At 29.8% G+C, this 24,092-nt stretch overlaps 1 protein-coding gene across 1 annotated transcript; it reads right to left on the bottom strand.

The window, feature by feature from the left end:
* Window positions 1-22,680: 22,680 nt before the first annotated feature.
* On the bottom strand, window positions 22,681-23,245 carry LOC144559206 (uncharacterized). Its single transcript, XM_078308199.1, has one exon. The coding sequence runs from the start codon at window positions 23,193-23,195 to the stop codon at window positions 22,851-22,853; it is 345 nt and encodes a 114-aa protein (XP_078164325.1). The 5' UTR covers window positions 23,196-23,245; the 3' UTR covers window positions 22,681-22,850.
* Window positions 23,246-24,092: the final 847 nt, after the last annotated feature.

Here is a 24,092-nt window from a genome sequence, read left to right as displayed (position 1 = left end):
CATTTATTAACGGGAATTGTTATTAGATAACAGTATAATTAATGCAGAGATTGTTTTTAAAGGAATAATTAATGCGAGAATTGTTATTAGAGAAAGACATAATTAATGCGGGGATTGGTATTAAATGACAGTCTAATTTAATGCGGGGATAAAAGAAAAATTTTAGGAAAATTAGTGGGGAGATATATGACAGTTAAAGAAGAGAGAGAGTGCGGGGAAAATGGGGGAATGGGAGTGGGGGTTCCTTATAATTATTCCATTCACATTATAAAATTTTATGCAATTAAGTTAATTCACTTTATCTCATAGTTTGAAAATTTGACTCTTGCTGCAACTATATGAATTAATAATTGACAAAATATGATAATTGCTAATGCTGAAGTCGCAAATATTTTTGTTAGCCTAAACTTGTACTGATTCGCAAGTTCATGTGGAATGTTGGAAATTTGGAATCCATGGCGACTCGTTACACAGGTGTGCACATATCAAAGTGCTTTTGATCTGCCACGGAATCTCTTTCTTGCACACACGTGTTTTCTCGGAATTTAGTCGGTTCGGTGGGGTCTCGGTCTCGGATTTTGTTTTTTTTTTCCTGTTGCAATGTACCGAGGTTCAACTGTTCAAGTCACCGAACCCTCAAATCGTTAAATACACATAAGGACATGAAATATATATAATTTATTCCAAGTCATTTTATATTCAAATTCAAAGACATAAAAGTATGCGTATTGCAAATTTGTCAAAATCTTACAACTGTCGATGTGAACTAATTTGATTTTGAGTATAGGAGTTTAGTTCTCAACATCTTACTTTTCTAGACAAATAGATTTAAGATATAACTTAAGCTACTAAATCTGATTTAAAAAATAAAAAGTAAGATGAAATAAGTAATTAAATCCTTATTAACTTTACTTCAAAACTAAATATGAACCTTTTCTGATCAATACATATTTGATTGTCTAAAAAAACAATTCATTCAAAAAATTATAAATATCAAACAACAATAATTTTCTGCTTATCTAAAAAAAAATCTAAAATAATTTTGTTTTTCAAGCACATTATTATTTGGAGAATTACGTTAAATGATTTGAATCAACTATTTACACTTTAAATAAAAATATGAACATGTAGTAAAATATAATCATTATTTCATAGAGCACAATTATCCCCAACTCGTAAGAAAATAGCAATCTGTATAGCAATAACATAAAAATTAAAAAACAGAAAGTGGTCATTTTCTACAATAAAGTAAGAATCTCACATTGTTGAACATTTACAGGTAAAAACTTAAATAATTTTCAGTCATATGATTAAATTTGACAATTAATAATTGAAAATGATTGATGACTTGACATGGTTTAGATGCCTTGAAATTCACCGATTTTTTTATTTATATCCAAAAAAATAAATCAAATTACAAAAAATAACCACATATTAGAAATGTTGAATATATTTCTTTGAAAATAGATGGAATACAATATAATTTGATTTATTAGAAAGACTGCAACAAATAACCCGGATCAATATTTTTCAGGTCGGATTTTTCGCGGCTGTAAGAAAAATTAATATATTTCTTTATGTGTTATTGAAAAAAAATAAAAATGCTTAGATTCCGAGTTATTGATCCCGGTTCAAAAGTCACTTCTAGGTAATCTAGAAAATATTATGATCTTTATAGTACATTTAATTTATTAAAAGTTGTATCTATTTTGAGAATTATTTTTGAATAACAATCATTAAATAAATTAAAGTTTTTGTTTTTTTTTTCAAAATAGATACAACTTTTAATAAATTAAATGTACTAGAAAGATAATAATATTTTATGGATTACCTAGAAGTGACTTTTGAACCGGGATCAATAACTCGGAATCTAAGCATTTTTATTTTTTTCCAATAACACATAAAGAAATATATTAATTTTTCTTACAGCCGCGAAAAATCCGACCTGAAAAATATTGATCCGGGTTATTTGTTGCAGTCTTTCTAATAAATCAAATTATATTGTATTTCATATATTTTCAAAGAAATGTATTCAACATTTCTAATATTTTAATACCAAAAAAAAAATTTATGTTTAAAAAAAAAAAAAACACAAAACCAGTGCACCATTAACCGGACATATAGCATACCAAACATTTTGCTCATTTCCGGTTAACCAATAACCGGACCCATTTCACTAATCCGGGAATTGGGTAACCGGAAAAAAAAAATCCGGTTACTAGGTAACCGGATTGGGTAGTTTTCGAAATTCAACGCCGAAGTGGTTATTTTTTGTAATTTGATTTAATTTTTGGATATAAATAAAAAAAATCGGTGAAATTCAATAACCTTTATGAGTGTCAGTGATAAATAGATTTGACGATTTTAATACTTTTCTAGTCAAACCAAACCAACTTTTAAAGATAGAAAAAAAAAATTTTAGTCTTAATCAATTCTATGTGAATTAAATTTTATTTTATACTAATATTATGGATAAATCGTTGTAAACTTTTAAATTATTTGATAAACAATAAAAGTTGAGTCAGAATTAGTATTTGGTCTAGTGGCAAAGACACATGGTCCTTGTATGAGAGGTCATGGGTTCGAAACTCGGATGAGAGAAATCATTTGTTGTAATAACAAAGGTATTAAATAGTTGGATAACTTGACTTCCAACATTTACTTAAAAAAAAAAGTTGAGTCATTTTTCTACATGCATTTAAATTATTTTTCAACTGTTGTATTTTAAAGTAAAATATTTTTTTCAACTATTATTAAATTTATCAAATTAATCTATTTTGATTGAGTTCTACTTCTTTTCTTTTAATCATGGGCCAAAATCAAGATCGATATTACGTGCAACAATGGAAAAAACGTGCTGTGCCATACAATGATTAACACGTTGTGATTTTCGTATCGTGCTGTACTGTGCTGTGATCAAGTTAATCACATTACATGAGTCACGTCGTGTCCAAATGTGCCGTAACCAAACGTGACTCGCGTAATCATTTTATCATAATTTAAGTTAATTTATTCAATATTCATCATTTGATCAAGATCTAACGTTCCTAATTACACATGACTCGCGTGACCACATATCATGCCGTGAATAAATATTTCGTGTGACATGACGTGACGTGCCGTGCCAAATTTTCAAAAAATAATAACGGCACGTGAATAGTCATAATACGGAACATACAGATCACGACACATAACCGACACGTATGTCGTGCCGTAACCATACTGTTTCGTGACAGAATCGACTCCATCATGCCATTTTTCAGAGTCTAGCAACACCGGTACACTGGTTCTCAATATGAGTTAATTCACTTGCACTCTGCTACTTTGCTAGATATTTTCGTTGATTGGACAAAAGACCAGCTTAATTATCACATTGTAAGTTCATTTTCAACTTTTGTTTTTAACCTTTGGTTAAGATAGGTACATGTTGTCAAGATAGAACAAAACCTCTTGTTTTTTTCTGTACTTTATGTGATTCAAGCTTTCAACAATTTTAGATATTTTTGAATAACTTCTTACTTAAGTTGACACCAACTTTTCAGTTATTTTAGATGATTCCTGATATCAATGATACTCGGTTATTTCTCCTGGCAAAGTTCTTGATGATTTAAAGGTTCCAACAAAAACAATTTATCAAAACATCATGTTCCCCGAAAAGAAAAAAAAAACAATATTTGACTTTCAATACTCGAATTAAAATTTATCATATATGATATTGAGCAGAGTATGTCTGATGGACAGCAGACCGTCCGATCCGCTTTAAATCTGTACACACAAAAATTAAAGCGGACACATAAAAATAATAAAACAAAACGCTCTTAATTAGTACTTAAGAGTTAGCAACCACATAAGGTTTGAGAGGACATACAATTAATTTCAAACATTTATGGCAAAGTTATTCCGATAATATATATATAATATACAAAAGAGACACTGTGATAGACCTAAATTATATACATATTCGATCTAATTTTTATCACAAAATAACATAAAATATCTTGTATTTTGAATATAAAGTGAATAAAATATATATAGGATCAAGTTACTGCGTTTGTCTGGTTTTAACTTGTAGGAAATGAAGAAAAATGAAGAAAACCGAAGAAAAATACTTAGTGCGGACGCACGGTTTGCAATATGGCCGCACTAAGTACTTACATGGATTTCTGGACGCGCACCAATTTTAAAAATGTATAATAAGCTATGCATCAAAATCCGTGTGAACACACAGATTTCGATGCGACCGAAATTTGGTCATACAGGAAAAGTCCGAACCCAGTGCGGAGTCAGCCAAAAATGGAGCCTGAACTTAAAACGGCCATAACTTTTGACTCGTAACTCCGTTTTGGGCATATGACCACGTTTCAGAAAGCTAGCGAGAAGATCTACAACATGAGGAACTAAAAAAAGAAATTTGGGATCCAGTACGGGCGCACTCACACCAGTGCGGACGCACTCAGTACTTAGACGAATTTTCAGCATCTCAGCACTTCACAGAAAAAAAAAGTCTGAGCCTAGTGCGGACGCACTCACCTCTAGTGCGGCTCGGGGCATCCGCACTGGACCCGCAGACAGCCAAAAAAATGTGTTTTTGACAGTTTCTCTATTTCTGGCACACCAAGGATGCATTTTTACAGCTAAACTTGGACAAGACAGCCTGGGAAACAATCCAAAAATAACACTCACTAACCCCACAACTATGTCTCTTGATTGGAGATAGTCTTTGGCTATAAAAGGGGGGTTAATTCTCATTCAAGGCAATACACACTTAGCGTAAAATTCTGCAGCCAAGAAAAGCTTTTCAAGGAGGGAGAAGAATGAGATTCGAGCAAAAAGTCAGCAAGATTGAGGGTTTTGATCCAAGAAAAGGTGTAATCATTTCTTTATTTCATTTCTTCTTATTTTTGCCAATTTTTGTAATGGATCTCTCCATGAGGGAGTAGATCTCTCTCTAGAGGTTTAGGTAAATACATGAACTTGTTTAATTGTATCTTATTCGGTTATTTATTTTTATTATTATTGTTTTATGGAATTTGATTGTTAATTTCTGTGATTTATAATTTGTGTTGATTACATAGTTTCGCTTTGGAATCTCTTTGTTATGCAAATGATCCAAAGAAGTTAGGATAAGAGGAGAGTATCAAATTATGAACACAAATATCTTAGGTTTTGGGTTAGAAGCGACCGTACTTTGATATCCATAACCGGAACTATAGAAATTAAGGGTTAGGGTTTGGTGAAGAACGACCGTGAAGTCAAACCCCTACTTAGGACACCTAGATTGATTAAGTATTGATATGTATTTTGTGTAAATGTGATTGTTAAATACCTTTAGGATGGTGACAACACCTAAAATTCGAGAAAGATTAACCCAACCTACCAAAATACTTGTGTCAATAATTAGTCAATATAGGCTAACAAGAGCTCAATGGGTCTAGATAACTAGGGTGAAGAACGACCGTGAAGTCCGAAATTATCTAGGCACGTTATTAATTCACAACCGTGACCCTTTTAACACTTTAGGTTAGAAACCTCATCAAATCATACATGAATTTGAACAAATACCGAATAGATATAATTAGCAAGGAATTGTAAACCGAATACCCCTAGATCTCCTTTACTTGAAAGCAAACCAATCTTTCTTTCCTTTATTTACTTTAATTATTTAAAACTCATCTCTTTCGGATATTGAACCCAAACTTATGATTAATTAGAACAAACTCCCCCCCCCCCCCCCCCCCCCATTTACTTTATTTACTTTACTTTATTTTATTTTCTGAAATTAATTATTAAAGTTTAAACTAAGTATTTACCATATTCTCTGTAGTTCGACACCCAAAGTACTACAATGATAGATTGTGCGCTTGCAACTAACATTTTTTTAGGTATCTAGATTTATAAATTTAAAAGTCTAAAGAGTATAAAAATAATCACAATTCCCTATCTTCAAAATACTCATCACACTGAAATTTTCAAATAGCAAAACAAAGTTTTTTTTTCCTAAAAAGAAACAAATAAAGGTGGTTTACAATAATATTATTAATGGTCGCGTTCAAAATATTATATCATTTGACTTTTTTTTTTTTTTTGAGGTGAATATATCATTTGACTTAATTTGCTTCAATATGTAGTGGTGCTCTAATTGTTAAAAAAAATCATAGCAACAAAAAATTTCTATTTTTACATTTAGAGTTTACCAATGAAAAAGAAATAAAATAGTTTCATATTTCCTTATATAGATGTAAGTAAAATGATATAAAACATCATATAAATTGTATTTGTTATTTCATACTCAGATAAAAAAAATTACATATTATATTACCCAAAGTATATATATTATCAGCATCATTCTCAATTGTTTTAAATCGAAGTACCCACTTCCTAATAACAGACTTAGGGGTGCACAAAAATTTCGTGGCTAGTAATTCGATTTGGAAAAAAATTTGGTTCAAAACGAATCAAATCCAATTTGGCTCAAAATTGGTTCGAATTGAATGTGGCTTGATTGGAAACACTTTCTTTTAGTTTTAAACTTTGCTTCAATTTCAAACTAGTTAAGTTCAAAACTGATTTGAATCACACCAAATTAAATTCAAACTCTTCTTTTCAGTTCGAAACCCTACTTTAATTTCGAATCAATTCAATTCAAAATTAGTTCAAACTTGAACTCCAACTGAGTTAAGTTCAATTTATTTACAGCGTACCTTTTTGGAGTGACATAATATTATATTCAAAGACACGTATTATTTCTTCAACGTGACACAAGTCTACTTGCTAGCTAGGCATGAACATATAATTAGAAAATTGCTTACTTTTACTTTTTTGCTCCAACAACTTTTTTTTTTTGCTTGGTGCTCCAACAACTCCAGATATTTTCATCGAAACTTTGGTAGATACTTAAATATTTTTCTATGTAGCATTCTTTAATCTCTTTAGTTATCAAGGTGCAGCTACTTAAATATTTTTCTATGTTAGATACTTTGGTAGAATTGCCAGACTCAGATTAGTTTCTAGAATGGTTTGGTTTAACTACCATTTATTTTTTTCTTATTAAACTACCATTTATACTTTTTAATTTAAAATTTATTCTCATACCTGAAATATCATGCTACGGTCTTTTTTTTTTTTGAAAAAAATATAGAGATATTTGATAATATCAGTGTTCTAAATAACGCGCTATAACATTTTTGGACCCTAAACACTAAGATATGGCATAATAACGCGCTATTTGAGCTACAGATGCTATAACGGTCCGCTATAGCGCATAGCATGTAGCGCAAATTGCGCCCACTATGCAATATTTGTTTCTTTTTCAATTTATATGAGCTTTAAATAAAGGCTCATATTGGATTTTAACTGTAATTTTTTTTGCAATTGACGTACTAAGCTTTATATTAAACTATTAAATATTTAATGAGAGATCCATCAAACGAAATCAAAATAAGGAAGCTACAACGCGCTATGCAACATGAGCTGTTTTTTTTTCTTTCTTTCTTTTCAATTTATATGAGTTTTAAATAAAGGCTTAGATTGAATATATTAAGATATTTCTTGAAGTAACAAAATGATACTTACTATACAGTAGTTTGAATATTTTGAATATATTAAGATAGTTAATTATGCCATGATGTCTAGATTATTTTGAAATTTAAATAGAAAAAAGATAGATTATGTCATGATGCTGAATATATTTTGAATAGAAAAAGATTGATAGTTTATGATATTAGTATTACTATGGATATTTTGAGTCGCAATTTGGACTTTGTATTGGTTTCAATATGAATCTTATAATTTTTTAATCAATTTGATATTATTTATTGTTCTATGAAAAGTCGGATTTACGCATACGACCAATTTTCGGAAAGGGGGTGACGAGACGGATCCAAATTTTGCCCAGGGGAAAATCTCTGGGTATTTGAAGTATCAGAATTGCAAAAAAACGTCGTTTAGTCCCTCAAAAATTCAGTTTAAGTTTTCTTTCAACGGTAGACATGCAACGATCGGTATTTTGTTTAGTCAAAAGCCTAAGTGATTATTCAAGAATTATCCATATAATTATTTTAAAATGCATTTACTATTTATTGTGTTCATTTGCCTATCTCCGAGCAAATGATATATGTTGACAATAATAAAAAAATCCAATTATTCTCTCTCGCTCTCTAAAAAAAAAAGTTGACATCATTGATGCAATCTAACCATATTTCCTAGTGTATATTTGAATCAAGGCCAAATTCTTAATTAGTGTTACCTTTAGACTTGTGATATCCAACTGACAAATCAAATCAAAATTATAAAGAGTTACGACATCTCACTTATAAATATATCAAATGTCTTTTTTTTTTTTGGCATACGCCATAAACCAAAAACTAAAAACTAAAACTTCACAAATAAATATATTAAGATCAGATCTCTAAAAAATAAAAAAAAAATAGAGGACCACCCCTTCTCTGGGCGGTCAGCTCTAAGTATGGACCTCTGCTGGGCGGTTTGGACATTTTTAAAAAAAATGAAATTGGGGGTAGATTTGTAAAAATCTTTTTTAGGGTATTAATAAAAATGGCCGGAAATCTAGTCTTTCAAATTTTAATGTCCACGAAAGACATCTTATTCGGGTTTTCAACTTGCGTCTCTTCCACTCATAGAGCTTTATCTTTTGTCAATAGATCAAAAATTAATTCTTGATTTTCTCTAATTTTAAAATTGTAAAATAGTAAAAAAAAATGATAATGTTTATCCAATTCCTTTTGTTTTTACGAATTTACAGATACTAAATGCAAAGCAAAATATAATTGGATGCTTAATAAGATTTTACTGTAAAATTTAATTTTCTCGGTTGCAATTTTATACTTTATTATAAAAATCTTATTTTGTTTAATAGATCGTCATTTGTAATCAACAACTGACATTGATAAATTATATATATAAAAAAAATAGACAACTTTGTTATTCATAGCTTTTGAGTTAGCTTCTTGACCAATCTGGAGGCGCAAGGGGAGATATTTTGCCTAATCATTCCCGTAAAAGTGAACGAGTAATTGACCTAAAAGGTTTAGTGTCTGAAGTAATTCCAGTTTGGAACTGCTTGAGATATTTTCATGGAATGTTGCTTGAATGTTGAGCAAATTCCAAGATTTTAATATATCTTGGACATGATGTAAACTTAGAAAAGTGACATAATGTATAACTCAGTGTCGTAAATAACGGTATGCGGTCGCTGGACAGACAGAGTACTATTAAGTGATTAATTAGAAATAGTTGGTTATAATTGAAAATAATCAGCCGGCTAGTCGGTAAAATTCATAACAGTTTGGTTACCGCCAACGACTAATCGGCCAATTAATTGGCTTAAACGGATTTTTTTTACAACACTGGTACAAACTCGCATGTACATGAAGAGTATTTTGGTCGTCTTCTTTTTTTTTTTGACAAAAACGAGCCATCATTTTTTCGATCAATAAAATTCAGATCAAGTGTCTCAAAAAGTAATCCAAAAGTTACAATTCATTTGAATTTTTTTCCTCTGCTCTGGTGATAATTAATTACAAATGATAAGAAGTCGGTAGGTAAAAAAAAAAAAAAAAATGCTAACAGCCTCTGTATTCTGCTAGAACATTACAAATATAATATAAAATTACCTCCTTTTTGTTCTCTGACAAATCAATATCAAACATTTGATATTTTTTTTTTTGATAAATCAATGTCAACCTTTTTTTTAATTGCATTATTCTTTTCAGAAGTGATGGCAGTATCCCACCTTCCGCTCCTCGTTTTCGTGATATTAACTGTTTTTATTAATTATTATAAAAAAATAGTCTTTAGTCTATCTAGGGACAAAAAGTCTGTCTGTCTGAGAGGGAGATTCATATTGTTTATTCTAATTTGACACGAATCTTAAAGATTATCCTTGAATCTAAGATAACTGAAAAATATTACTCAGCTGGGATTAATTCAGGTTCATGCGGAATCTGAGAGGATTATCTTCCGCCTCTTACGCCTACGCTCACGAGCCCAACAGAGGTGTTGAGACCTGTTATGAATAAAATATTAATGTGGATGTCCATAACTCCCAATATTCATTCTTCACTATCTCCCACTACTCCATGCACTACAATTGGAATTGATGGCCACTACTATTGAAATTTATTTCTCTATTTATTTAGATGGAATTTTTCATTTACAATTTGTAGCCTATAAATAGAGGCTTTGTAATCTTGTATTGTACACATATGAGAAATATATGAATAAAGAGATTGTCATCTTTTTCCTCTCTATTTTGTTTATTCTTCTTATGCTTGTTTATATTTATTTTATAACACGTTATCAGCACGAGAGCTCTACTAGTTGAAGATTCGAGGTAATTTTAATAACTTTTATTTTAATTTCATTTATATAAATAATACTTCCTAGTAATTGCTAAATGAAATAAGTTATCAATTTATTTATATTTATTTTGAGATGTTTAGTATGATTCATAGAATTTTATATGAAGTGCATTTTTTAATTTAATATTCCCGAAGAAGATTTAAAAGAAAAATCTTCTTGAAGAAGATTTATATGATGTATAAATATTGTATAGTGGTCAATATTTTTTTTCTTCAATAATTGAATCTTCTTGAAGAGGATTTCAAGAGATATTACGAAAATTCTCAATTTTATAAAATGCACCGAGCAATTGGCCCGAAGCCATTGTAGCCATTTTATCAACTTGAAGAAGATTTCAAAAGATATTAAGAAGATCTTCCTGAAGAAGATATAAAGAAAAATTATATGATACGCAAATTTATCATGATGTTTATATATTTTTTTTTCAATAATTTAATCTTCTTGAAGAAGTTAAAAGATATTCTAAGTTGATTTATTATCTCTTTATGGTTGAAGAGATTATAATGAGTTGTTGGACAAAATAATTCAATTTGTTCTGCTTCATTTCTTGAAGTAAATGTAGCAATATATAATAATAAATTTGAAAAAAAAAAAACTTGTGGACATGGACGTACGAGAATGAGTTTATTATCATGGTGATTATTACAAAAACACATATTTTCACCTGAAGTGGAAATTTAATGAAAAAAAATTAAATAATGTGCAAAAATTAATGTGATGTTCATATTTCTTTTTAATAATTTAATCTTCTTGAAGAAGATTTATGTGGCTCACAAAAATTAATATGATAATATTTCAATATATCTTCTTGAAGAAGATTTCAATAAGATTTATATGATGTGGAATTTTTTGATGTACTCTTCCCGAAGAAGATTCAAGAAATATTCCGAGTTTATACATTATCTTTTACATTATATTATGTTAATGAAATGGCCCGAAGCCATATGAATATAAATTATATTAATGAAATTGGCCTGAAGCTATTTCATCAATTTTATCAATTGACCTGAAGTTCAATTATAATAAATTATTGAAGCCACATGTCTTGTTCTGGTTGAACAAAATAATAGTTACACATGAAGTGGAAAATAATATGATGGACAAACTATTAGATATGAACGTGATAATGAAGAAAAAGTGCATCATTCCACTAGAAGTGGAAAAATAAATGAACAAAAAGAATTACCACTAGAAGTGGACAAATAATTAGAAAGTGAAGAGAATGACAAATAAGAAAATTCATGCTATTATTAGTCATGTACATGTCGTACACCAATGTACCTGTAGTATGTCAAAACATTATATTGAACTATTATGGACAAACTCAATTTAGTCAAATAATTTAACATTATTTGAATGATGAAAAAGAGATATATAAATAGGTGACATTTATGAAAAATTGAGCCCTCACTGTTTGAAAAAAAAAATAGTATATCAAACTTATACAAAATTATTTGAAAAAAGATGATTTACTTTCATAAATCATTTAATTTTCTATTAATACAATGTCCTAAAAGAAGTTTGTTCGTTTCTATTAATACAATACCTTAAAGAAGCTTATCTATTTCATTAGAGGTATTACATTATAAGGTGGAATTTTATTTTTTTATCTTTTATGTTGTTACGGAAAATTGTTAGATAAAAAAAAAATGAATAGTTGTTCATTCTTTATTTTGAAAAATGAATTAATACTTATTTATTATTTATATTGATTGTAGTGCATAAAAAATGTAAATGTAAGATAAAATTTGCTTATTTATGTTTATTTTTTTAATACTACTTATTTTTTTTTTTTATTATTGATTATTATTGAAATGGTGTTTATATTGATTGAAAGCTCCAGAAGAGTTATTTTGTTGTTACATGGAGGAATATAAATTTATATTGATGATGATGTATTATATTCTTGTAAGTCTCAAATAAATTTGTTAAGTTTTAAGAATATCCGCCGAAATGAATATCATATTGAGACAACTAATGAAAAAAAAATATTGAATATATGAAAAACAATGCATATTGAAAATAAATTGCATATGTTTTTTCTCTGACTTGTATTACACATATATTAGTGCAATTGAAACACATGTTATTGTAAATCAGAAGTTTACATACAAGAATATGTTTATAGTTTGGCATGACCGGTTGGACCATTCCGGATCAATAGTGATGCGAAAAATAATAGATAATTATTATGAACATTCATCAAAGAACTAGAAGATTCTTTAATCTGATGAATTTTTTTTGTTGGTTTTATTTCTAGAACGTATACAATATGATATTTGTAAAACAATATATCCAACATGTGAAGCATTTGAGTATTTTATGATTTTAATTGATGCATCAATAAGATGGTCACATGTATGTTTATTATCAAATCGCAACCTGGCGTTTGCGAAATTACTTGCTCAATAGATTTGATTAAAGAGCATAATCTAATTATGAAAATACGTCTAGACAATATCAAAATTAATGTTAAACATTCTGTAGATGTTCGTATATAAAAAGAAGATATGATATTTTACATACAACAAAACTAATTCGCATCATGCCAACTAGCTATTGTAAAGTTTTCCCTTATAATTAGTTTTTGGTCACATACCTAATATTTCCCATATAAGAATTTTTGAATGTGCGGTATATGTTATAATTGCTCCACCACAACGCACTAAAATGGGATATCAAAGAAAGTTGGGAATTTATACTGAATTTGAATCTCCATATATAATATAGTATCTAGAACCATTGATGGGAGATTTATTCATGGCTAATTTTGCCGGTTGTGATTTAGATGAATAAAAAATTCCCAACCTTAGGGGGAGAAAACTATCAGCTGGAAAAAAAATATATTAGTATGAATTATTATTGTCTTATTTTGATCCTCGTACTAAAGAATGTGAACTAAATGTTCAAAAGATAATTCATTTGAAAAAGTTAGTGAATCAATTGCCAGACACATTCACAGACTCAAAAAAAGTGACCAATTCACATGTACCAGCTGCTAATGCTCCAATTAAAGTCGGTGTCCCTGTTGGACAAACTAATTATAACACGCATGAAGCGTAGAAAAGCAATCGGTTCCAAAGATTAAAAATATAAAAGTCCTCGATAAACAAAAGGAGCAAAGAATGAAAATGGTCAAGTCGAGGATATGATAATTTCAGATAAAACTCCAGAAGAGAATAAAATTATAAGTAATATTGGATTTCCAGTAGAAACTCAAGTATCTAAAATTCATGAAAATAATGAGATCTTGATAAATTATATCATGAATGAAATAAAATGGAACCGAGATGAAATTGATATCAATAATATTTTTGTATATAATATAGCGCTAAACATAATAAATATTGAGGATCATGACTAGAAGTCTATTAAAGAATGTCGACAAAAGAATGATTGGCCAAAATAGAAAGGTGCAATTGAGGTAGAGGTAAACTCTCTTGAAAAATGAGAAGTTTTTGGACCTGTAGTCTTTGTACCTCAAGGTATAAAACCAGTATGATATAAATGAATATTTATGAGAAAATAAAATGAGAAAGGTGAAATTTTGAGATATACTCATATGTGGTGGATGCAACAACTTTTTGATATATAATTAGTCTGGCAGTCCATGAAGGACTTAATTTGCACCTAATGGATATTATTACAGCCTATGGCTCGCTTGATAATGATATTTATATGAAAATCTCTGAAAGATTTAAGATGCCTGAAGCATGTAATTTAGGTTCTCGAGAACATTATTCAGTTAAATTGAATAAATTTTTATATCGATTAAAGCAATATGGACGCATATGCTATAATCGTTTAAGTGAATATTTATTGAAACATGGATATAAGAATGATATGACCTGTCCATGTATTTTCATGAAAAGATATAGAAATAATTTTATATTAATTGCAGTTTATGTTGACGATCTAAGTATCATTGGAACTCCTGAAGAGCTTCCAAAAGAATAAAATTTAAAGGAAGAATTTGAAATGAAAGATCTTGGAAGAACAAAGTTTTGCATTGTATTGCAAATTGAACATTTAAAAATGATATTTTTATGCATCAAGAAAATTATATTGCAAGAGTGCTGAAATAATTTTATATGGATAAATAACATTCATTAAGCAATCCGATGGTTGTAAGATCATTAGATGTGAATAAAGATCATTTAGACCTCGAGAAAATGATGAAAAACTATTTGGTCCTGAAGTACCATATCTTAGTGCAATATGAGCACTTATCTTGATGAGCATACAATACATGATATATTATTTATAGTAAATTTATTAACAAGATATAGTTCTTCTCTCACGCGAAGATATTGACATATAATTAAACATATATTTCACTACCTATGAGAAAATTTAGCAATACACAAAAGCAAGTCAAGTATGTGTTTGGTTAAGATCTATGATTTAACACATTTGTCAGACATATAGATTGTCTTTTAGAGAAATGATCCCGAAGATCATATATGAATATAATATTATATGTATTGCTTAATGAAAGAAATGATACATTAAAGGAGATATAACAAAACATATTTCACCAAAATTATTTTTCACATATGATTTCCAAAAGAATAATGTTATTAATGTTCAGCAAATCCGTTCAAGTGAAAAATCCAGCAGATTTATTCACTAAGGCACTCCCTATTGCAATATTCAAAAAGCTAGTTCGTAATATTGGAGTTCGCCGACTTAAAGATCTTGATTGATGCTGTCATGAGGGGGAGTTAATATGCACTATATTTTCCTTAACCATGGTTTTTTCCACTGGGTTTTCCTGGTAAGGTTGTAGTTGCGTATTTAGAAGAATATTGTACTCTTTTTCCTTCACTAGGTTTTTATCCCATATGGTTTTTCCTAGTAAGGTTTTAATGAGGCATATTCTTATGTAATGGACATCCAAGGGGGAGTGTTATGAATAAAATATTAATGTGGATGTCCATAACTCCCAATATTCATTCTCCACTATCCCCACTACTCCATGCACTACAATTGGAATTGATGGCCACTACTATTGAAATTTATTTCTCCATTTATTTAGATGAAATTTTTCATTTACAATTTGTAGCCTATAAATAGAGGCTTTGTAATATTGTATTGTACACATATGAGAAATATATGAATAAAGAGATTGTCATCTTTTTCCTCTCTATTTTGTTTATTCTTCTTATGCTTGTTTATATTTATTTTATAACAAGACCAACTTTTTTTAGTGATTTTATTTTTATTAAGTGTTAATATTAGATTGTTTTTATTTAAACTTGAAATAAACTGATATTGAGACTTAAGCAGTTCATAAACACTGATTTGTGATTACAATTTTGTACTTATGCAAACTGATATTTTTACCTTTAAACATGTAATGTCAAAAAAAATTAATTGCATCTCATAAATGTTACGGAATATTTAAAAAACCATCGAAAAATAGTAAGAAATAATTAGTGTTAAAGAAAACTTTGTCAAAAGAAGAAAGATAAAATGCAGGAAAAAAAATAACGCCAAAAGAAAAAAGACGGAAGGGTAAAGGAACCAGATCTCCTGCCGCCTGGGGTGCAGGAAATTCTTGCTCCCAGAGTCACTGCGGGGTGGGGACCCACTCGGCAGTGACTCTGGGGGCAGAAATTTCTGCCCCCAGAGTTACTGTTAAAGGGTTTAGGGTTAAAGTGGTTTTGGGTTTAAAGTTATATGGGAACCCACTCTGTAGTGACTCTGGGGGCAGACGATTCGGTTCCAAGGGTAAAGGGTATAGTTACAGAAAAAGGAAAAAAAAAGGCGCTCCTATTCTGAGAGCTCAATTTTAAACATTGTGTGCACACAAACTTTTTTTCACAGTTATACTAAGGGTTAAAACTTTCAAATTGTTTTTTTTTTTTTAACTTTTTTTATAAAGGAAAATTTTAATGAGAACAATAAAATAGATGGTAAATTGTTTAAAAGGAGTATCTGCGTCTTTATATGGAAATTACTATTGACAAATATAATTTTACAGAGCATTCACTCACAAGATGTTAAATGTAATATTTGATGAAAAATACATAAGAGAATTGAGTTCAAACTTATTATTCATGCCATATCATCCGTGTTCTTAATCGTTGATTGTATTATCTCATTATTCAATCTAATTAGTTAACTTATATTTCACATGATGCTGGGTCTAACTTGCTCATCAGCTGACTCGGCTAGTCATCAATTTGTGAATTTGTATGAATGTGTGTACATTTTATACTGTCAAGCTCAGTCCAAAAAGTGTACAATTTATTTTCTTCTTAAAACAAGATCCAGTCAAATCCTATGAGACAATTCGTCAGCTTGTGATCTAGTCAAGTTGAAATTTTAACTCAGATTCTTAAAATCAACTTTCTCGTAACTCGGACGAGCCAACTCATAACAAGTTCAAACTGAGCCCAACTCTGTGACGGACCACTCATTACTGTATTTTAATTGTCTTTTTTTTCTCAAAATAAAGATATCATGTGAACCAAAACATCTATTTCTTATTAAATATCTCTTGCAAAAATCAGCCATGTATATCTTTGTATAGAGACGAGGCTCATTATCATATGAAATAAGCCTTGCGATCCCATTTTTGGTAATATATATTTTCCACAATTGAAATGCATGATTTCATGAATATTAATATTAAAGTACAAGTTACGCTTCATTAATTTTGATAATACTAAAATATAAAGAGAATGGAATATGAAGTTTTTGAATTATATTATATATTCTCCCTATTTTAATTTTACAGAGGTTCTCCCTATTAGTTGTAGTCATTGTAACAAATTCGTAATTTAAAATAATTCGACAAAGATTAAAGTTCGTTATTCAAGTATAGTTTGGAATAATCCGTTGTTTATGATAAAATAATATATCAAAATATTGATATTTTTATGAATTAAATAATTTTTGGCATATTCTATTAAAAAATTATACTGGATAAATAGCGTGTTGTGTACATAATTCAACAAATTTAGAAATAATTCGAGGTGTTAAAAAAATAAAATGTTATTATGATTGTATTGAACTTTTTTTTTTTTAGTAAAGGTTGGAGGTTAAGCCATCCAACTATTTAATATTCATTATAGATCTTTTAACATGGGTGGATCTATATTAGTATTAGCCCAAAAATGCTAAGTCATTCCCATAATTTTAAAATTTTAATCATGTATATTTAAATTTAATTATTTTTTTTTAAAGTTTTTATATATTTTAGCCCCTCATAAAATACTATATATATGCATCTAATCTAGTAGGTGAAACTTTTTTTTTTGTTATTATGAGAACTTGAGGTCAAATTCCTGTGACTATAAATTATGTATTTTAAACTTTCACACACAAAAAAAAAATTATGTATTTTAAGTTTCAAGCATATTATCTAGTTGTACCACATGATACTGTTAGCCACTATGCTGAGTTTATAATTTGTTTGTCGATAAAAATAGAATTTGAAAATGAGAGAGAACTTTCATCCCTGAAAAAAATTAATTTCAAATTTTATTCCTTTTACTTCAATGATTACATATCTCTCAAATAAAAATAAAATATATAGGGTAGCTACAGATAGCAAAATTCGAACAATTCCTTTATTTCCTAAATTTGGACATTGCTTTATTTATTAGCAGGAGTTTTTTTTTTTTAATTATTGAATAGGTAGGCGACCAAACCAACATTTAACAAGTTAATATGGTGTACCACATGGTTTGATACAACATTAGCATCATATCATTGAGAATGATATGAAGCCATGCCAACATTGAACTATAGGTAATTAAGTACCATGTTAATGCAACATTCGACCACATTCAAAACATGACATCACTTGTAAAGTTGTAAGTACCACATGTACCGGCGTCATTACTTTATTAGGAAAATATGATTGGAAAAAAAATATATAATTATATACAGGGGTGGCAGTGGGTACGATACGGGTCGGGTGAAGACAATTTCATATCCGTACCCGTTATGATAACGAAAAAAAATCTTTACCATTATCTGTCTTTTCAAATAAGATACCAGTTGGGTAAACAGATAAAAAAGTGTCAGTGACATTTCAATTTGTGCTTTTGATAAAATATTTTTTAAAACAAGAAAAAAATAATAAATACAATTAATTTGTATTATGAAAATTTAATAAAATACAAAATTTTATTGTATCATGTATCAGCTTCATACAAATATATATCTATATATATAATTTTATTTCTAAAAATTATTTTATACAAAAACGGGTAAGATAACGGAAAATATTGTTACTCTTCCCCGTACCTGACAAGTTAACGGAAAAAAAAATCCTACCCTTACTCATATTTTCGAATACAATACGGATCAGATAAACGGATAAAAGGGTGCTATTGACACTCGTAATTATATAGGGGAAAATTGAATTAAAAAAATTCGAAATTTAATTGACTCTAAGTCCAATATTTTGACAGTCAGATCCGGACTTAATTTCCCATTTTCTTTCTTCTCGTTGATAGTTTGCCTTCCCGTATTTTGTAATTTAATTAACGATTTTTTCTTCTATGCAGATCATTTACTAATGTTGTTGATTACTCGTCCAAAATGCAATCTCATGTGCTATTTTAAAGGATTTTTGGGGTACATTAAAAAGTACAATGGAGGAAAAATATTGTTTGTGTCAATGATTTTTTTTTTCAGTTTATTTTATTTGCATCATATTTGATAATGTGGATATGAGTAAATAAATTTTATATAAGCTTATTTGATAAGAGTATGGATAAGAAAAAAATTATAATTTTACATTCGTATATTTAATTATATAATAAATTATTATTATTATTATGATGATGATGATGATGATGATGATGATGATAATGACAACGACGATGACGAGAACGACGACCAGATAGATTTATATTCATGAAAAATAACATACTGGTAATTATAATTTTATGTTATATTTTGGAATCGGATTATCATATAAATTATTCGGTAATGATCCGTTATTAATTTATTATCCGATGACTTCAATGGTAAAAATAAGGTAAAAATAAAACTAATACTTAAAATTTACACATCCGTTATCAATTTGTTATCCATTTTACCAACCATTTTACCCACAAGGTGACTCAGGAGGAAAGAAATCCACCTTGCTTCGTGGTACCTATCTCTAGTAATGCGTCTCTTACTATAAATTAGTGAATTGAAAGTAAAGTTTAAAAGCATTTATTGTTAATTATCCACTTATCCTGATACCCACGGTGAAGAAAATGCTTCAGTGCCGTGGAAGAAGTGATTATCCAAACAATAAGATACGAAAAAGAAACACTGATGAGACGCTTTAAATTGTGTTTGTTCCTGGCACACGTAACAACAAATGTAAGACTCCCTCATCCATAAAACATTAAAACATGCGTTGGATTTGGGTGATACATAACATAACCGCATTTAGCCTAAACTAGGTATTTTTCGGGTAAGTACCTGAACTTTCTTGAAACTGCATTTAATATCCGATTCTTAATAATTAGTCCCTGCTGGTTTGGGATGCTCATCGGTTCGGTTCGGTGCAAACCAAAGTTATAATTCGGTTTCAAAAGTAGAACCGAACCGAATCGAAGTTTTATTTCGGTTTGTTCGGTTCAAACCGAAATATATTAATTTTTTTTATTTAAGACAATTGATTTATAATAAACCGAAATATATTAAGAAATAAACCAGAGTGTTAAGAAATAAACCAGAGAATTAAGAAATAAACCAGGATATTAAGAAATAAATCGAAGTATTTAAAATATTGATTAAGAAATAAATTGGGGTATTAAGAAATAAACCGGGGCAATCCGGACCAATTTCATAATATATAAAAGTTAGGTTATTTCGGTCTTAAAAAATTTCAAACCGAGCCAAACCGAAGTTATAATTTAGTTTTAAAAAACAAACTGAACCGAACCACTAAACCGAAAAAAATCAAACCGTTTGATCCAAACTAATTTGATTTGGTTCAAAACCGACTAAACCGGACCCAATAAACACCCCTACCTGTTGTCATGGCCACAGTTCCCTACTTGTTCTCTGGAATTAATATACTGAATTAAATTGGTTCAATAAATCAACCATAGAAACAAAATAGGTAACTGTCGCCTCTTAAAAAAATAAAAGTAAATAATTAAATCAACTAAAGCATAATGGCAGCAGTTTGAGAGTACTTTAAGGAACAAATTATTTTTCCTTATGAAATTGTTTTATTTTGGTGGATTTGTTGAGCCTTCAACAATATTGGAATCATACAGAAAGTACCACTTTTCGAATATTTTGATATGATTAGAGATAAGAGCTTAGTAAGTGGTTTCTTTGACAATCTAATGAAGTGGAGATTCCACTTGGTATTTGTTTCTTTAACTAAATTCTAAACTTCTAATGATAACACTAGTAGAAAATGTGATATCATTACGAGGTAAGCATTAACATAACCACAGATTAAGCATTGTTTTACAAGAAACTAGAGTGCTTAAGATCATCATAAAAACTGTGTCAGTGTTGTAAAAAAGTTTGTTTAATCGTCCGATTAGTCGTTGGCGGTGATCAAACTGTTAAGGAATTCTTGATCAATCGGCTGATTTTTTCCGATTATGGCCGATTATTCTCAAGTAATCACTTGGCGGTATCATGTTCGTCTGACAAACTCATACTGTTATTTACAACACTGCTTTGTGCCAGTGAATTGAAGTGAAATATTGCAAGATTTGCTTTCCGAATTCCGATCATTGTGTAAAGCATGTTGGTTTACCAATTTTAAATAGTTGGATTTTTTTTGTATCAGTATTTTTAATAATTTTTACATTTCTGTACATACCATGCAAATTCTAAATGTGAGACCTAAAACTGTGGATGTCTTCTAGATGCATGATACATGTATGACACTACATGAAATGAAAATAGTGTTGATCTTGGTTTAGAAATAATAACAACTCTTGATGAATTGTTAGAAGATTGTTCAATTCATTTATCATATAATCAAGAATAATTGCTCGAAACACTTTTTTGTTTTGTTTTGACGGTTAATTTCTCAAAACATTACAATCATATAGAAAGTTAAAGTGAAAACATAATAAAAAGTGGCTATAATACTCAAAATTTGTTATGGAGACAGGCACACTAAAACAGAGTATGGAACAAGAATACAATGAAGGGTGAGTGGAAGAATAATCTTATATGGAATCAGAATTTACAAAGCTAAATTATGCATAAGTGGGTATATGATATGACCTGATATTGACCTCTTTTGTGGAACAGAGATCAATATCATGAGGTTGGTGAAATGAAGAAAATGAAGTGTATCCATGAGGAGAACTAGGGTGTTCTTAAGTTCATTAAGCTTCTTGATGAATTCAAGTCTAAAACCCATCAAATCGGTTTCAAATGACGAATTTGAACCGTTGAAATCCGCCTACCTTACGAGTGATGCGTCTACATGAAAAATTTTAAATATTTGAATTAATTTAGTATAAAGTCAATCGGTCAAAATTATAAGATTAATAAATTAATTTTAATGCATTCATGTTTTGAACGTTTTTTGACCGCTTGACTTCATACTAAATTAATTCAAATGTTTGAAATTTTCACATATAAACGCATCACTCGTAAGATAGACAGGTATCAATGATTCGGATTTATCATTTGAAGCCAATTTGACAGATTTTAGACTTGAGTTCACCAAGCCCCCTTGGTGAACTTAAGAACACCCTAGTTCTACTCGTGTATCCATATTTCATTCAAATAATCTCTCTGAATTAAGGCGGATTGTCATAGTTAAATCAAATTGCTATGTTGAGCCCAGGCCCATTTTAAGATTAGCAATCAAAATAGCAAATGACAACATCCAGGCCGGACTGATTGTGGGTCAGGTTTAGATTTGGAAATATGGACCAAGTTGGATCGCCAGAAGTTCTTTAAATTGTAAATTTCTTTCTATTTTTCTTGTAATTAAATGCTGTCCATCTAAAGTTGACGAAATCCAAGCACAAAATAATTTTGTTGGTAGACCCTTTTTGTAGAAATTTCAGATGGAATAATACAAGATGATGATACTTAAATTGCCTGTTTGATCTTATTCTCGGCCCCTAATGAGCACTTGGCTGAGATCATTCAATGAAATCTTAGATGGTCAGTTGATTTTAGATTACCACAGTTGCTTAATGCTAAGGTCGGTTTTAATGGTTTATTTTGGTTTTGCTTGTAAATGTCTGTAAATTTTGCTTTTGTTAACAGCAACCAGGTGATAGAGCTCCCTTTCCAATTTTCTAAACTTATAAATAATTAAAGATAGGTAAAAATACCAACAGGAAAAAAAACAAAAAATACGCCACAAACAAACTATAAATCTTACTATGCGCTAACTATTATACTAAAACTATTACTGTCTCTGTAGCATTTATTCTTTAATAAAAGTTAACCCAACAATTAATTTCTAATACATAAATTACTGAAATCAAAATTCCAAACCAATGTCAGTACTCCTACATTTGGTCAGGCCACAAGAAGGCACCCATGGCAAAGTCTCTCTTCTCCTCGAGCGAACCGTTAACAACTAGACTGTACTCTCTTAGCAGCTGATCGATTCTCCATTCTTCCATCTTTTCATAATCCCCCTTTTTGTACCGCGGGTAATGAAGCGGCATCTGAAACCCCTCATAGGATGAATTCAAGCTTTTCTTAGGGATGACAACGAAATTGGCGCGCTCTGTTTTGGAACAATTTGCATCTTGATTAAAATTTCTTGGTTTTTCATCTTTGGAAGTGTTGTCACTTATTGTATCGACTATTTGGCTGAGGATTGCTTGAAGGAACCATCCCAATGCCATTTTAGGCTCTCTGTTTCTGTGCTGAGGTTGAGAAATGAGAACAGAGGGTTTTATAGGAACGGTACGAGGGAAAGAAGCATGACCCAACTAGCAAAACTAGAAGGTTCCGCTTCTAGCAATCAATGGGCTGGGATGGAAAGTTAGATTTTTTTTTTTCCTTATAGAACCTTCTAGTATATTGAAATATCATAAGGGTCTGTTCAGCTGCCAGGCAGGAACAGAAATGAATTGGAGTTTGGATTCAATTTAAATGGCCGAAATATTGTGCACGTGGAAAAAAAAAATTCACTCAAATGACCCAACTAGCAAAACTAGAAGGTTCCGCTCTTAGCAATCACTGGGCTGGGATGGAAAGTTAGATTTTTTTTTCCATATAGAACCTTCTAGTATATTGAAATATCATAAAGGCCTGTTCAGCTATCAGGCGGAAACGAAAATGAATTTGAGTTCGGAATCAATTTGAATGGCCGAAATATATTGCACGCGGGAAAAAAAAAATTCACTTTGAGTGATTTTTTTTCACACGAAAACAGTTGCGTGCCGAACATGGTTCTAAAGTGTTATGACATAACAATCTTTGATGAGAGAAAAGGACTTGTATTTACTAAGGTAGCCACATAATTGGTGCATTAATATCGATTTACTAATCATTTATCAACTGATGGTCCAAAATGAATAATATCAAAATCAAGTATTTTCAACCAACATAATCATACAATTAATTAATTACTCTAGTTGAGTCCATACAAATGTCACGATAGTTCAATAATTCAGATAGGTTTGGTATTCAAATTTAATTCGATGACTGCAGAGTATAAAGAATAAAAAAAGCTAATAAAAAAAATTTCAGAGTGGGATTTTTTTTTAATCTTTTGTCTTTCAAACAATATCTGACTC

Source organism: Carex rostrata, chromosome 9 (assembly GCF_964058835.1).
Source record: "Carex rostrata chromosome 9, lpCarRost1.2, whole genome shotgun sequence".
Taxonomy (NCBI): Eukaryota; Viridiplantae; Streptophyta; class Magnoliopsida; order Poales; family Cyperaceae; genus Carex; species Carex rostrata.
This window is presented reverse-complemented; position numbering and strand designations above follow the sequence as displayed.

Excerpts from the sequence above, each read along its gene's own strand:
- LOC144559206 (XM_078308199.1), bottom strand. The coding sequence starts at position 23,195 with ATGGCATTGGGATGGTTCCTTCAAGCAATCCTCAGCCAAATAGTCGAT.